The sequence below is a fragment of the Lissotriton vulgaris genome, chromosome 6 (assembly GCF_964263255.1).
Source record: "Lissotriton vulgaris chromosome 6, aLisVul1.2, whole genome shotgun sequence".
In the NCBI taxonomy this organism is placed as follows: domain Eukaryota; kingdom Metazoa; phylum Chordata; class Amphibia; order Caudata; family Salamandridae; genus Lissotriton; species Lissotriton vulgaris.
Window position 1 is genome coordinate 1,258,403,926 of NC_141694.1, and position 17,834 is coordinate 1,258,421,759.

At 44.1% G+C, this 17,834-nt stretch overlaps 1 protein-coding gene across 1 annotated transcript in view; it reads left to right on the plus strand.

The window, feature by feature from the left end:
* Positions 1 to 17,834, plus strand: part of LOC147708724 (uncharacterized) — a 222,161-nt gene that overhangs the window by 124,101 nt on the left and 80,226 nt on the right. Inside the window, exons 12-15 of the mRNA XM_086925770.1 lie at positions 8,657 to 8,728; positions 10,576 to 10,665; positions 11,311 to 11,379; positions 13,494 to 13,580. Of these exons, the coding sequence (XP_086781896.1) occupies positions 8,657 to 8,728; positions 10,576 to 10,665; positions 11,311 to 11,379; positions 13,494 to 13,580 (318 nt within the window). The remainder of the gene's footprint in view (positions 1 to 8,656; positions 8,729 to 10,575; positions 10,666 to 11,310; positions 11,380 to 13,493; positions 13,581 to 17,834) is intronic.

Sequence of the window (17,834 nt, forward strand, 5' to 3'; positions counted from 1 at the left end):
CAACAATTCTGTAACAAACTAGCGCTTCACTTCCAAGAAAAAGTTACATCTCTCTATGGGTCTTTTCAAGATAATAGTCAAACTGTCAATTTAAACAACAGACCGGTGAAGGACACGCATAATGTGAGTACCCTATCCCATTTTGAGCCTCTGACGGTGGATCAGACACTGATGCAGATTAAATTGGGCTCACCACAGGACCCATATCCGGCCAAGATACTTCACTTGGTCCCAGGGGTGACAGCCCACACCTCACGGCCATGTTAAACAACCTCTTTGAAGCAGGATATTTTACACTAGACTGGAAGATAGGGTCTATTCTTCCATTATTAAAAATAACCATCTTAGATACTGCTGACCCCAACAATTATCGACCAATTACTCGATTACCTTTACCTGCCAAATTGGTTAAAAAAAATCGTCAGCCAGGAATTAACTGCCTTTTTAGACAAAACAAAGAGTCTTGATACCACACAGTTCGTAGTCATTGTAGTACTGAACTGGTGTTAATTACAGCCACGGAAGAAATCAGGCAGATAATACATAGTGGAGGAAATGCGGCTCCGCTCCTCTTGGATCTTTCAGCCGTATATGATAAGGTTAATCACTCTTTTAATTGATCCCCTTGAATCAATTAGGATCAAAGACAATGCATTCAAGTTCATCACCTCTTTTCTGGCTGACCATATCCAGACAGTCTCTCACTGTGATTTTAACTCATCAACCTTCTCTTTGCCCTGTGGGGTCCCTCAGGGCTCACCCCTGAGCCCCACTCTATTTAAACTCTATATTACCCCACTTGCAGCTCCAATCAGCTCATTTGGTTTCTCTCTGGTTTCGTATGCAGATGGCACACAGATTGTTGTATCTGTCACTGATAATCCTGAAGCCAATGCAGTTCCGTTTCACAACTGTATGCTTCATATCGGGAAGTGGATGAGCAGGAACTGCCTAAAATTAATTTTCCTCAAAGACTGGGATTCTGTTGTTTGGTAATAGCCCCTCTTTTTTGTCGAACACCTGGTGGCCCCAGGAACTGGGGAATCTACCGATCCCCAGTGGTAAAGTAAAAAACCTTGGAGTAATTATTGAAACTTAGCTATCTTTTGAGGGACAAATCAATCAAATTACTTTATCGCCTTTTTTCATTTTGAAAACTCTGAGGAAAGTGTTGCCTTTCATTCCATTGAGATTTCAAAAGATGTTCGTTACGACTCTTATTTCATCCAAAGTAGACTACTGCAACTAGCTTTTTATTCTTATTCAAAATCAATTCTTACATAAGTTACAAACGCTGCAGAATGCCGCAGCACGGTTACTGCTAGGCATCCTGAAATATAAATCCACATCTCAAGCATTGATCCAATTAGACTGGCTCCTAATATGTAAACCAATCAAGTTTAAGACACTCTGTATTGCCTTCAAGTCACAACAAGGTGTTGGCCCTCAATATTTGATACAGCGTTTTCAACGCTATATCCCAGAACGCTTCCTATGCTCATCCACCAGTAGAAACCTTGTAATCCACATATTTAAAAAAAGGCAGCTGGGATGGTAGCAGATTAATCTCATGCGCAATAAGGCTGTGGAACTCACTCCTTACTAAACTAAAATTTAAGACAGATCTACTGGCATTCAGGCAGAATCTAAAAACTTGGCTATTTAGGAAATACTTTTGATATCTTCCAGATTTTTAGCCTGTCCGTGTCTGCTAGTGCCTAGATACCCCTAGGTGATTGTGGCACTTTATAAATTTCATTTTAATTTCATAAGTGGAAGAACCTGGAAAGTCCATCTGCATTGGAATGGACAGTCCCTGGTCAGTATTCAACTGTAAAGTCTGTTCCCTGTAGGAAGATGGACCACCTCAAAGTTTGGGATTCTCATCTTTCATTTGCATTATTCATTTGAGATGTCTGTGGTCAGTTTGAACTGTGAAGTGAGATCCAAACAGGTATGGTCTCAACTTCTTTAGGTACTAAACCAGAGCATAGGCCTCCCTCTCAATGACACTTCAAAGCTGCTCCTTGATGAGTAACCTCCTGCTAATAAAAGCAACAGGCTGGTCTTGGCCATCATCATTGGTCTGGGATAGAACTGCTCCTATCCCTAGCTCAGAGGCATCAGTCTGCACAATGAACTGCTTGGTGTAGTCTGGAGCTTTGATAATTGGTGCTGAGCACATTGCCTCTTTCAGGGTGTCAAAAGCCTTTTGACAGCTAACTGTCAAGTTTACTTTCTGGGGAATTTTCTAGAAGGTGAGTTCTGTGAGTGGTGCCAAAATGAATCCATACCCCTTCACAAACCTCCTATGATACACAGTCAAGCCAAGAAATGCCTTTACTTTGTTCTAGGTTGTTAGACCCTCCCAGTCCAGAATAGCTTAGATCTTAGGTTGTAAGAGTTGCACTTGGCCTCCACCAAAACTGCCAGGCAACCTGCCTGAAATCTCCAATTGAGGTTTTCTAGTCATCTTTTACATTCAAATACTTACCTGATCTCAGACCCGAAGCTTCTGCAATCGCCCCCCTCCCAAAGCAGGGAAAAATGACGGTGTGAATTGCTGTGGGCCATTAACCGCACTGAGGAGCAAGTGGTGTTACAGCTCGAAAGCCGGCACTGAAATAGAAGCAGTCTGACCATTGGCGAAGAAGCCGATCAGGGACCAAGAGGCCAGATAATGCATGCCGGGCCCTCGTGTTACACGACGAATATACTCAGCCAAATGACCAGCGATCTTTCGAGCAGGAATTGACACAAGTCAAACAACTATTGACACAATATTACACAGAGGTTAAACTAAATTCCCTAAAATCTTACCAGGCTAAACTATAAATTGGAAGGGCAGTCCCAAGCTATGACTAAAGACTAGATATGATCTTTAACAGCAATCAATACATAGCAACAATCAATCAATCATGGTATTTGTAAAGCGCACTACTTACCTGTGAGGGTCTCAAGGCGCTGGGGAGGGAAATACTGCTACTATCAGATCTTGAGGAGTCTTCTGAAGGTTAGCAGGTCTTGGGTCTGCCGTAGGTGGGTGGGTAGGGTGTTCCAGGTCTTGTCGGCAAGGTGGGAGAATGATTTGCCACCTGAGGTCGCTCTTCAGATGCTGGGGACTTTGGCGAGGGCGAGGTCAGCGGAGAGGAGCTGGCGGTGTAGAAGCTGAGTCGGCTGTTGAGGTACTCTGGTCTGGTGTTGTGGAGTGCTTTGTGTGTGTGGGTGAGGAACTTGAAGGTTATCCTATTGTTTGCAGGGAGCCAGTGCAGGTCTCCCAGGTGGGATGTGACGTGGCTGCGGCGAGGGATGTCAAGGACCAGGCGTGCAGAGGCTTTCTGGATGCGTTGAAGCCCGTTTCAGGAGTTTGGTAGAGGCTCCTGCGTAGAGGGCGTTTTGGTAGTCCAACCTGCTGCTGATGAGGGCCTGGGGACCGTTCTTCTCAATTTAGTCGGGATTCACTTGTAGACCTTGCGAAGGGTGCAGAGGGTGTTGAAGCAGAAGGAAGAAACAGCATTGATCTGCTTGGTCATGGAGAGGGTGGAGTCGAGGATGACCCCCAGGTTGTGTGCGTGGCGGTGGGTGTTGGAGCTGTTCCCAATGCGGTTGGCCACCAGGAGTCGTTCCAGGCTGAAGGGGTGGATCCGAGGATGAGGACCTACGTCTTGTCTAAGTTCAGCTTCAGTCGGCTGCTCCTCCTCTATTCGGCAACGGCCTTCATTCCTTCGTGGAGGTTGGTTTTAGCGGTGTGGGGGTCCTTGGTGATAGAGAAGATCAGCTGGGTGTCGTCGTCGTTGGAGATGATGTGGAGGTCGTGCAGTCGGACGACGTGGGCGAGAGGTGCCATGTAGATTTTGAACAGCGTAGGGAAGGGGAATGAGCCCTGGGGTACGCCGCAGATGATCTCGGAGGCTTTGGAGCCAAAGGGTGGGGGCGCTCTGTGTTCTACTTGAGAGGAAGGAGGTGGTCCAGTCCAGGGCCTTCTCTTGGATCCCGGCGTCGTGGAGGCATGTTCGTAGTGTGCGGTGGCAGACAGTGTCGAATGCGGTTGACAGGTCCAGGAGATGAGGGCCGTGGTTGCTGTCTCGACGGAGATGTTGATGGCTTTCCGGAGGTGGGTTGCGATGGTGGTGCTGGCTTTGTTGAAGATGTGGTGTGGGCATGGGTCTGACGGAGATCTGGAGTGGACAGTGTTCATGATCTTGATGGTGTCATTGTCATTGATGTTGGTCCAGGAGAGCAGGCAATTGGTGCAAATTGTGGTCGTGGGGGCGCCGCTATCAGTGGTTGTCGGGCGGTCATGGCATTGAAGCTGTCGTGGATGTCTGCGATCTTGCGATGGAAGAAGGTGACGAGCGAGTCGCACAGGTTTTGCGAAGGTGGGATGTCGTTAGTGTTGGTGTTGGAGCTGGGGTTGGAGAGTTCCTTCATGATTTTGAAGAGCTCTTTGCTATTGTATGCGTTGTTGTCTAGGTGGTCTTTGAAGGAGGCCCTTTTGGCGGATCTGATGAGGTGATGGTGTCTGCGGGTGGCGTTCTTGTGGACTGCGTAGCTGTCCGGTGTTCGTTCACGGAGCCACTTCTTCTCCAGCTTTCGGCTGGTTTGCTTGGAGGCCTGGAGGACTTCAGTGAACCAGCTTGCTTTCTTGCTGGTGTGACTGTTGGAGGATTTCTTGACCGGGGCGAGGGTGATGGCTCAGTCGTCGATCCACTGTCTGAGAATGTGGGCGGCGATGTCGGCGTCGGTGGGGTCGGTGGGTAGGCTGTGGTTAGCTGGTCTTCGGTGACTTTGTTCCAGCAGCGGCGAGGCATCAGTCGGGTGCGGTGGTGCATGGTGGGTTTCTGGAAGGTTAAGTGGATGCAGTGATGGCCGGTCCAGTGGAGTTTGGTGGTGTGGTTGAAGGAGACGTGGGGGCTTGTGGAGAAGATGGAGTCAAGCGTGTGGCCGGCGGAGTGAGTGGGTGTAGTGATGAGTTGTCTGAGTCCGAGGTTGGCTAGGTTGTCGGTCAGGGTGGTGGAGTTGTTGTCGTTGTTCTTGAGGTAGAAGTTCAGGTCCTCAAGGAGGATGTAGTCTATGGAGGCGAGCGCGTGTGAGCTGATGAAGTCGGCGATGAAGTCGCTGAACTGTGGTCGGGGTCCAGGGGGTCTGTAGATGAGGGTTCCTCTGAGGGGGGTGTTGGGGTCGGTGTGGATCTGGAAGTGTAGGTGTTCGGCGATGTTGAGCATGTCGTCGGTGCTGGTCTAGGCTCTGAGGGTGTTCCTGTGGACAATGGCGATTACTACTCCTACTCTTTTGGTTCGGTCCCTGAGGGAAATTTTATAGCCGTCCGGGATAGCTATAGCGATGTCGGGTGCCGAATAGGGGTTCAGCCAGGTCTCTGTCAGGAAGGTGACGTCTGGGGAGGTTGAGTAGAGAAGGTCCCAGAGTACAACGGCGTGTTTGCGGGCGGAGCGAGTGTTGAGAAGAATGCATCTGAGGTAGTTGGGTTCTTTCCTGGTGGGTGGGCTGGCGGGTCGTGCGCTGGTGAAGCTGCAGTTCCGGCAGGAAAAGGGCCCTTGGATGCGCTTTGGGGTGGCCAGGCAGTATTCTTGTCCGGTGTTGAGTGCGTGGATGGGGTTGGCGTAGTATCGGTGTTGGGACTCGCGGGGGCCAGGGGTTCAGGTGCTGAGCGTGGTCCAGGCATGGACGGGTGCAGATGGGCTTGCCTTTGGAAGGAGAGGTGGGAGGGAGGAGCAGCTGGGAGGTGGGAGCGGGCGAATGGGAGAGCAGGGGGGTGGGGCGCAGGGGACGCAGCGGCAGGAACTGGGGAGCAGAACAGCAGGGATACCGAAAGGAAAAGGGACACAGTAATGGCACAGCTGGGAAGGGGGCACAAGGGCAAAAACACACAGTGAGCTGACAAATAATACAATTTACAATGAAAATAAAAATACCATAAACAGGGGCAAGAGCAGGGAGGGCCTCGAATCCCAGACAGCAGCAGCGGCAGCTGGGCTAAGGCAAGCGCACACAGGCAGTGCTGTGCAGTGTGGGGAGCGACCTACCAAGGACAAAACACAGAAGTACTTATCTGTAATGAAGGAGCAAATAAAAGAGGATGATGACTCTGGACATGCATATTGTCTGGACATTCTATTGCTTTATGATGTACTATTGTTCTTTAAAAGGCTGAATGTTGGGGCTGCAAAAAAAGGTTATTGCATAATGGTAGCATCCGGTCTTGTAATGAAATCAGCCACCTTCTCATTGCCTTGTTCAACATCTCAATAGCAACAGCCACCTGCCTCAAAGACTGGAAACAGGAAAAAGTCAACCCCCTACTAAAGAAACCATTAGCAGATCCCAGTGAATTCCAGAACTGACAACCAATCTCCCTGCTCCCATTCCCGGCCAAAGTATTAGAAAAAGTCATCAACCAATAACTCTCCTCACAACTGGAACAGAACTACTCGATTCCTCTCAATCTGGATTCCGCAGCAACCACAACACCAAGACAGTCATCATGGCAGGTACCGATGACATCTAAGACCTACACGACTGCGGAGAGACTGTGGCTCTGATTCTCATAGACCTCTTGGCAGCCTATGATACGGCTCCCACCCCACATTCATCACAAGGCTGCACAGCAGACGCATCCAAGGAGCTGCTCTCAGATGGATCGCCTCTCCTCACCAGAAGAATGCAAAAAGTCAGTCTACCCTCACCTTCGAACCAAAGAAAATCATCTGCATTACAGACATTGCCAACTGGATGAGGGACAACTGCCTGAAACTCAACCCAGCCAAGACAGAGATACTGCACATCAGAAACAAAAGCTCTCCCTTGGACGCATTTTGGCGGCCCTCTTAACTCAGACCCCCACTGACCAAGCCTACGAACCGACTACAGACAATACAGAACACAGCAGTCAGACTCGCCCTGGAACTCCCTAGACTAATTCACATCACCCCCTACCTCAGGGAAATGAACGTGTCTCCCTGTACAGAAAAGCTCCTGGCCCACGCATACAAGGTCCTACATAACTGCGGACCGCCTACTTTAACCATCGACTGTACTTACATCAGCCCACCATACATCTCTGCTCCACTTCCGTCTCTAACCTTCACCCCCGCATCTGACATAGCAGATGCAGAGGTCGTTCCTTCTACCTAGCAACAAAAACATGGAATGAGCTACCCCTTTATCTCTGTACATCCCCATCTCTTCCAGAGTTCTGAAAGTCCCGGAAGACTTAGATGTTTGGCTAATCAACTGGACTCTGCCATCGCCTGTATACCTTCACGTGTGACATAAAGTGCTATACAAATCTACTGATTGATTGATGCTGAGAGGCAGAATTGAGTGAATGATTGTTGTTCATGGCAACACATTTGAAGGGAATCTATTTCTAGCTAATTTGAGGAACATAGAAGTAGAGCTTTTTGTGCACCCTGTATGAATGTTGGTTGTTTTTATTCCTTAGTATAATCAGTGAAAGAGAGTTCTTAGAAATTAAACTTACCAAAAATACATTTTCTATGTGTGGTATCAAATGCTCAAGATTTTCATATTCAGCTTTTGTTCCAAAGTATGGCCATTTTTTGATTATTATACTTATTAGAATGATCTCTGAAATCGTGAAACTGGCTCAGCTAGTCCAAGGCAGTAGAATGATCACACTAAGTATTCTTATTTGCCTGTGTTCCAGGTTCAATGAAGGTCTGGAAGCCAGCAGTTGCAATTGGCTTTTTTGGCCTTCCTATAAGGGTGTTCATAGATGTATTCTCCACATGCTCAGTAGTAAAAGCTCTTAATTGCCTGTTCTTCTTGTCATATCCCCTCACATACATGGTAGTCAATTAATGGGTTATGCTCTCAGCACATGGTATTAACTAATCATAACACACTTTGCAGTTGGCAATAGTGGAAAATACCTTACAATCAGCTCTAGATGAGAACTCTCAGGACACTCTTCATCATTAGTGAACACATGCCTATGGGCAGTGAGATCAGAGTGCAATTACACAAAATAATAAGGATGTATCAGTGTAGTATCAATAAATAGCACACACTGCATAGGCAGGCTGATGTTCAGGAAAACATCACTTGCACATGTAACGATAATCCTCACCTTTCTCTGCAAAATTTTGTAGCTTTCATTAATCTTATGAGTTTACGTTTGTTGTTTTGAATTAGTATATTTTACTAGGATCCATCTCTTTCCATTGGCTATGAACTTGTCCACTCCCTTACATCCTAACAAGGTGAACATGCATCCTTGCTGTTATTTCTCTTTGAACATATTTGCGTGTATTATTTGTCTGCCAGAAAAATACTTCATGCAGTCTATTTATACTCATGAAATACCTATAGGCAAACTAGCCAAATACACTGCTCTGACACTGGAGATCTTTAAAGCCTTTAAACCCTTAAGGGTACCATGGCTAAAGATATAACTTTACAGCTAAATAATATTGTCATCTCCTACTTCACATGATTTACTAGAAACAAGGTTGCTGGCAACAAACTGTGTGTGATCATGGTCCTACTTAAACTTGGGTGCCACAGAAAAGTTTGATGACAGTCTTTCGTTGTAGTCATGGAGGTGGAGTTTGGTGTGGAAAGTGAAAGTGGGCCTTAAAGTATGTTTTGCCTAAAGCAATTTTTACCTTTACAGCAGCCACAGTGGTTCCCGGCAGACACAATAATTAGAGGGAGCCGAAGCCTCCTACCTTATTCTGGCGAAAGGGTAAGACGGGGCACCAAAGGCAACCATGTGTTTGGGCATTTTCTTCACCATGTGTTTGAGTATTTCCTTTGCCTCAGAACATTTTATCTTTTGGTTTCTATGAATACGTAGTAAAAAAAAACAGTCATTTCTTGCCACCTGTCCCTCTCTATAACTGACTAAACAATCTGCTCCATCAGACATTGTCTTATCTTACTGCCTCACCCTTCAATGGATTTTACCCAACAGTATTTACATTATTATGTTCTTTGAGTTTTGACAATAATGTTTCGAAGGTTTGTTAACTTCAAATGAATGCTGTTTCATCAAGGTTAATAAAGGCTACTAATTGATCTTTAAATAGATGACTGTTTACAATGTATATTTCTCAAGACAGCGTAGTTTATGCAATACTACCATATACACATAGCCAAAATGTAGGAGGAAGATTTTATGTGAATCGCTGCTGTTTCTTTCTTTTTTGATTCCAACATTACCAGCTGGACTAGCCATTCAAACTCTAAATATAAAAGACACCAGGATCTTCTGGATAAATTATAAATTCCACGCAAACCTTTGAAACTGTTTATCTCATCACCACCTGAAAGCAAGCTTTCTCTTAATGAGGTAGACCCAGACTGATGGCTTGTACAAACTTCAACTGTGCAAAAGTAAATAAGACTTTCCCCGGCATATTTAATGGCAGCACCCATGTTAATGTCATTCACAAGTAAAAGTATGGTGTCCTTTACATATATTTTAAAAGGAAGTCTAGGAGAATTATGATGCCTTTTATGATACAAGATTTGGAATACAACTTTTTCAGAAATATCTGCAGTTAATTCGATGCCCTCTGCCAGAACCACCAAACTCTTTCCTCACTCTTACCATGATCTACTGACTTCATTTTAATCTTTGTACTCCTTAATGATAAGACCAGGACATGGTATTGACAGACCAGAAATGTGTCACAGACTAGATTGGTAGGAAGGTCGAGAATCAAGATTGCATTGTTGAAGCTGAGCACCCAAAGCTGCTATAATAAATGGAACTACTCTGTCAGAGTAACTTTTAATGCATGATAAATATTCATTGGTACATAAGAAGCCTCCTCCATCTCTGCTGACTTAGGCCCTGTCACCCGAGGAGCTTGTGGAATCCTGCAAGCTTCATAAGCTGTCGCTGGACTACCAAGGTCTTAGAGGAATGCTAGAGACATCTTAGGGAAAAAAAACACATGCACACACCATGCAGTGTGTATCTAGTCTGTGGACTTTTGAAAACTCTTACATTATCATATTCAGAGGACTTTAGTAACTGTTTTAACTTCACATATTCTGAATACACATTCAGGTGCAAGAGAACACCTGACATGGGATTCAGTGAGCTTCTGTACTCTGGTGCTCACTACCTATGACCTTCCCCCAACGCGATGTCGACTCATCAAAATCTGCAAAACTAAAAACGTTTATGTGGACTTCATTATTTCCCAGGGAAGTTTTCAAAAAATGTCTTTTGAACAGAAGGATACACAACTCAAAAGAAAGGGCCATACTGAGTGAATATTTGGCTAGCCGCTACACCCGAATGTACCAAGGCATAACTAAATATATTTCAAAATATTTCTATATATAAATGTATATATACACACATATATGTGTGTATGTGTGTGTGTGTGTGTATAACTTGTTGATATACACATACTATATATATATTCAAGCATGTTTTTGTTATAAAATGGTAGGAAAATATTATTATTTTGATATCCTCAAATACAAAGTAGTGGTCTGAGAAGGAACGTGAGCCTCATTAGTGTAGGCTGGAGTTGGCCTTATTCTTTGCTGAAGCCATTTTTGGATTCTTTACAGGTTCCTCTATGCCTTTCTCGACACCACTTGGGACAGAGGAGTTTTTCATCCATTTTGAGCATCCCACATCATATTGCTGGAAGAGTATGGGTAAGTGAAAAATTATTTTAATGGAGGAATAGGAGCCAGGTATTTGGGTGTTTCATTTGCCCTCCATGCATCTTCTTTAACATTGGATCCACTATAAATGTTATTTCACACACCCTACTCCCAATCCATAACTAACTTGACCTTCTTCTAAACAAAGCTGTTCCTAGCATTCTCACCAAACAATAATACCTCTAAACCTTAGACTATCTTCACTTGTTGCACTGTCAACTTCACTTCTTCCACTATGCCACTTTTCTGGCAAATTCTTTCCCCTTTCCTCTTCTTTCCCCATATGTCTGGATTAGACATCACTCTTCTTTTAGCTTCCCCATTTCATTCTCTGGCACTTCCTCCCTCACCTACACACCCTACAAATAAAGTTTAAATAAATACAACAGGTATAGATCTTCAGACTCATTGGATTATTTTTGGCTCGCTAGTTTTAACCACATCCATATTTCTACATTTACATGCTTTTCATGCAATTTATGAGATTGCATCAGGTAGATAAACTCACCTTCTTAAATGTGGGTGCTGATAAACACTTTGATGAGGGTTTTTCATTAAGGGAATGGTGTTGTGTGGATAATGGAAGTGGGCTTTGGAGTATGTTTTGCCTCATGCTATTTTTTACCACTTCAACAGCCACGTTGGCCCACCACAGAGGCAATGATGAGGCAGAACAACAGCTTAATACTTTACACTGGTGAAAGGGTAAGTGACACAGTATTTCAAAGGCACCATGTTTTTTAGTATTGTCTTTGTCCCAGTACATTTTATCTAGTTGGCTTCTAGCAATGGTGGATGGTCTACAAAGCCAATCTGATCCCTTGCACTCTGCCCCCGTCCAAAGCAAAACCGTTCACTCTCTTCTTTACAGCATCCTACTCTTATTGGCCTCTGGGTTTTGAAATGACTGTTTCTTTAAGTTTATCAATGCCAAATTAACGCTGTTTTTGCAAGGATTAATAAAGGCCAACAATGAATTCTTTACATATATGAATATTTACAATGCACAATTTGCAAAGCAGTCTATCATTCATCCTTTCTTCCACTCCTCCAAACTACCCCACACTCCCTTCACATCCCTTTTCATACCTACACAGAGTAAACATATTTTTCAAATCACAACCACTTTTCAAGGTTATTGGCTAGATCTGCAGACCGTGTATGTCCACATCATTATTTACAAGTGCCTAAGACCTCATCTGACAGTTGGCTCTCTTAAATACTTTACGAACAGACTCCAAGTCGTACAGAATGCAGCTGCATGGCTGCTGTTGAATATACCCAGACATCAATCAGCCAGATCCTCCTTGAGGGAGCTTCATTGGCTCCCAGTCCAAGCCAGGATCAAATTTAAGTCCATAAGCTTGGCTCACAGAGCCATGTATAGGAGAGGCACCACCCTGATACAAAAGTTGGTCCCACATTATTCTCCCCTTCGCCACCTCAGGTCAAGCTCTAACTTTCTGATAAATCCCACCAGCTTCAAGAGAGCCAGGTGGGGTGGAAGGTCTTTCGCCCACCTGGTACCTAAACTGTGGAACAGTATGGATCCGAAACTCCGAATGATTTAAAACAAAGCGTCCTTCAAAAAAAGACTCAAAACATGGATTTTCCCCTAAATTCATGCGCAAACAACTGCCTGTACTATCTCACCTCAGCGCTGGGATGCCCAAGGGTAGCTATGCGCTTTCAAAATCCCCTAAACCTAAATCGACTGTTCACAATCCATTACAAAATAAAAGTATTCCCTTTTTGTTTTTTTGTAAATAGTGACAGCACTTTTGACATAACAGGGACACCATATTTTCCAGTCCAGTGGGGAGTGGCAATCCAATTTCAGACTCAAACTCATTGTTTGGTGTTTGCAGAGCATTTGCCCTCCCTCCCTTCTTCGTATATGACGTCACCAGAACTCCTCTATAGCCAGTGGACCATATTACAGGTTACTTTTTATGTATTTTCTTATTTTACATACTTACTTTGGGGTAATAAACTTGAAAAGATTGATTTCAAACAGACAAATGTCATTGGCAATAGTAAGTAAAATATTGGATCATACCGTTTAGTTGCCTGCAGTGAAATAAAAAGTAATGCTTGATTATGCTGAATATGGAATTTTAGAAAACACATTCTTCTTATACGAGTAAGGGATTGTCCAAGCTGTTGTCTCAAAGGGTAAGCTAGCAATGACATTTATTGGATTTAGAATATTTACCTTTTTCAACTCTCCTCTTAACTTTTTTTGTCCTGTACAGAACTGTACACAGTTTGGCATGGTGGAAATTATCATGCCAAATTTGTTGCAGGGTCCAAGGTCTTGGTGGAATCTAAAAAAGATTTTTCAATGGAGCATTTGCCTAAACTGCTCCATTTTGTAACTACATAATTGTGACTGCATTGTGTGCTATACATGTGTGTGCGTGTATATGAACATATATACATATATTTTTATATATATATATATATATATGTATATATAAATATATATATATATATATAGAGAGAGAGAGAGAGATAGAGATTGAGATAAATGTTTGAGATACATTTGGATATATCTTGAGCGAGCAAGTGATAGGCTGTAGTTTTCTCCAGACATTTGTGCATATTCAAACAACAAGAAATGAAAAAAACGCCTTTTCTAGACAAATCACATTACAGGTAAAAACAATTCAGTTTTCTAACGTCCTGTGATTATCTTTCCACCTATCTGAGAGTTGGGTCTGTAGACTGATCTGAGAGGAGAGGGGTTGTAATAATGTTTAGTGCAGTCAGCTTCTGAAGTCTTTTTGCCTGATGCCTTTTTTTTATATGTTTCCCAGCTACCCATTTGGCCTACCACAGGTGTAATGGCACATTGGAGCACCCAAAAGGTTACGCCCCTTCATCATAATGCTGGAAGAGAAATGGTAGGTGATAAGGGATGCTAGTAAGTGAGTTGGAACCTTGTATTGAATGTTTCCCTTGTCTTTCCATGCTAGCAATGTCGAAATGGTCTCTAGTGTAGTTATTCAGCATGACACCAAAGATTGCCCTATTCCTTGTCTTTCTAATAATGCCTTGACCAAGAGTCACTCATTGCTATTCATGCTCACTTATCTTAGGGCGAGAAAGCAAAAGACATACAATTGATGGACGGAGTGCAGAACAAATCAAAACACTCACCCCCAGTCAAGAGATCTGGGTTAAATCCATCATTCTTTTGCTCACCATTCCACCCCAGTTTAAACCTGGCCATATGCAAATCAGTCTTGACCATGTGCCTCATGGGAACAGTCCACCCCGAACTGCCAAGCCAGGTCCTCACTGGACCAGAAACAAGCATCCTAGGACCGGTTTCGGGGTTTCCCCCTCTTCAGCCAGGATAGCTTGATTCCAATGGCACAGTGAGCCCAGGACGCACATCTGGGCATACCTGGTGCACTTAGGATGAGAACGCAAAAGACACACAATTGATAGACAGAATGCAGAACAAATCAAAACATTCAGCCCCAGTCAAGAGAACTGGGTTAAATCCATCATTCTTTTGCTCACCATGCCATCCCAGTTTAGACCTGGCCGTATGCAAATCAGTCTTAACCCTGTGCCTCATTGGAACAGTCCAGCCTGAACTGCCAAGCCAGGTCCTCTCTGGCCCGGAAATAAGCATCCTAGGACCGGTTTCGGGGTTTCACCCGTCTTCAGCCAGGATAGCTTGATTCCAGTGGCACAGTGAGCCCAGGACACATGTCTGGGCATACCTGGGGTAAAAAGGACGAGAAAGCAAAAGACACATAATTGATAGATGGACTGCAGAACAAATCAAAACATTCACCCCCAGTCAAGAGATCTGGGTTAAATCCATCATTCTTTTGCACACCATGCCAACCCAGTTTATAGCTGGCCATATGCAAATCAGTCTTGACCCTGTGCCTCATGGGAACAATCCAGCCCGAACTGCCAAGCCAGGTCCTCCCTGGACCGGAAACAAGCATCCTAGGACTGGTTTAGGGGTTTCACCCCTCTTCAGCCAGGGTAGCTTGATTCCAGTGGCACAGTGAGCCCAGGACTCACGTCTGGGCATACCTGGCGCACTTTGGGTGAGAAAGCAAAATACACATAATTGATAGATGGAATGCAGAACAAATCAAAACATTCACCCCCAGTCAAGAGATCTGGGTTAAATCCATCATTCTTTTGCACACCATGCCAACCCAGTTTATAGCTGGCTAAATGCAAATCAGTCTTGACCCTGTGCCTCATGGGAACAGTCCAGCCCGAACTGCCAAGCCAGGTCCTCCCTGGACCGGAAACAAGCATCCTAGGACTGGTTTAGGGGTTTCACCCCTCTTCAGACAGGGTAGCTTGATTCCAGTGGCACAGTGAGCCCAGGACTCACGTCCGGGCATACCTGAAGCACTTTGGGTGAGAAAGTAAAAGACCCACAATTGATGGATGGAATGCAGAACAAATCAAAACATTCCCCCCAGTCAAGAGATCTGGGTTAAATCCAACATTCTTTTGTTCACTATGCCACCCCAGTTTAGACCTGGCCATTTGCAAATTAGTCTTGACCCTGTGCCTGAATTGGCATGGTGAGTACAAAAACTATGGATTTAGGTCCAGATCTCTGTACTTGGGTGAATGTATGACATTGTTCTGTGTTCTGTCCATCAATTGTTCTTTTTGCATTTGTCCCCCCGAGTGGGACAGGTATGCTCAGACGTGAGGCCCTTGCTCTACATGCCTCTGCAGTCAAGCTATCCTGGGTGATGAGGGCTGAAATCCCGAAACCGGTCGTGGGTTGCTTGTTCCCAGTCCAGTGTGAACCAAGCCTGGCAGTTCAGGCTGGACTGTTCCCATTGGGCACAGGGTCAGGACTGATTTGCATATGGCTGGGTCCAAACTGCAATGGCATGGTGAGCAAAAAAACAACGAATTTAGGCCCAGATGTCTGTACTGGCCTGAATGTATGACATTGTTCTGCATTCTGTCCATCAATTGTTCTTTTTGCATTTGTCACGGGTCGGGTATGCTCAGACCTGAGTCCCGTGCTCTCCGTGCCCTTGGAGTCAAGCTATCCTGGCTGAAAACCCAAAACTGGTCATAGGATGCTTGTTTCCAGTCCAGGGAGGACCTGGGCTGGCAATTCGGGCTGGCCTGTTCCCATTGGGCACAAGGTGCATGACTGATTTGCATATGGCTGGGTCCAAACGGGAATGGCATGGTGAGCAAAAAAACGATGGATTCAGGCCCAGATCTCTGTACTGGGGTTAATGTATGACATTGTTCTGCATTCTGTCCATCAATTGTTCTTTTTGCACTTATCTTGGTACACATTTTTCAAACAACATTTTTTCAGTTACCTTGCAATACTTTTACCTGAAACATAACATTTGGCTTGATTGCTTAATTTTTCAACAAAGTCGATATTTTCATATCACCTGCAGCAGTGCCCCACCCAATAGAAATTTGTGTTAAATTCGATACGCTTCTAAGAATTCTGTTTGGCCTTGAACTTTATGTTGGTCGTTTTAAACGTACCTGTCCCTAGTGACACCACATATAAGGGGACAAATGGAATGCCTTGTTTGTCCTGGTAATATCCATACCCTCTAGGATACTCTTACCACATGGCAATTCCTGGAAAGTGCTAGTCCTACCTTTAACATCTACATAATAGACATCATAACAAATATAAAATAGACATTTTTCAGAACATACTAAAGAACATGTTTAGCCAATCCCTCTCAGTCACATTCTAGTTCCATTTTCTATGGCAGACCCATCAGACCATGGCACTTCTCAATATGTCAAGAATATCCAGCATTCTCTAAGACTATTGTTATGCTAGAGATTTGCACCATCACGGATGCCCAAGAATGTCCAAGATTCATTGTCCCAGGGCCGTTATAGTACTAGGGGATAGACCACTACAAGTTGCAAAGAAATATTGCCATTATGGTAGGGCCAGTATTTTACCATGGGTGGGCAATGTGAATCCTCTAATGAAAGTAACTGGTAGCCAAGAATCATCAACACCAGTGCCTCCGACACATTGATTTTTTTCCCCATGCAATACATACTCGCTGTAGGAACACTTTTTTAACCAATTTATGTTCAGGGAGCATGTTTCTTTCATCTCCCTAAAAAGAGCCCCCAAAAAAGTCAAATGTAAATAAGCAGGATTAATCTGCACAAAAAAAAATCATACACAAGCATGCACACTCACACACATGCACACATTAAAGTAGAATGAAACCCAGAAGGAAAACAAGTAGAAAACATATAACTCCTGATTTCTTTTTAACTAAACAGCCATACTTATTTTCCAGTTGTGGGCATCTTTCTCCACCGATGTAGCATCGCCCTACAGACATAGAAAGTACAATGGTCTTTTGAAGGCTTTTGAACTGTTCAGCACCACATTTGGTTTGCTCAAATCTATTCTGTAGATTAGGGTCTTGTAGAAGGTTGACATAAATCGGTCGGCTAAACTATGAAGAAATAAGCAAGAGCCTTCATTCCCTACAGCATTCCTTTCATCTTCCTGAATGATTGGTGGCATGTACCAAAATACTTGAATCTAACTCTGTGGATTGATGGATCTCATGGGTCAAAATAAAGATTCGACCAGGGGTAATAACAGATCACTTTCTCCATAGACTTAATGGTCTATTTGAACTGCCTTCAATGGCTTCTCCATCTAATGCATACTGAATGCTCCATTAAGAATCCTTAAGGATAGCAGTAATTGTGCTAGGAGTTCTGATACATGCCAGTGTGTACGGAGAAGAAGGAACCTCCGAATGTTGCAGAACTGAAGATATAGCTGCAAAGTGATAACCTTGTGCTCTCTGCATATTTTGCAACTTGTAGCTTCAGTAACATCTCCCTTGAAGGTACTGCTATGAAGTACAAAGACCAACATACTCTTCTAATGTTCAGATCTATTCAAAGTGAGTGAATCTTTAAAGATTACTGATGCCAATAGCATTCCAGGTAAATGCTATTTCATCCTCCATTCCACATGATGTCATAAAGACTATTTTGATGATTATGTAGCCATTACTTACTTAAGCTTAGTGATTTAGGAAGTGTGGCCTAGTGATATGAGAGGGTCATTTGTGGAGGGCAGAGATGTCGGTTACTGAAGGTGGGCCTTGTACTGGGTTGTGCCTGGC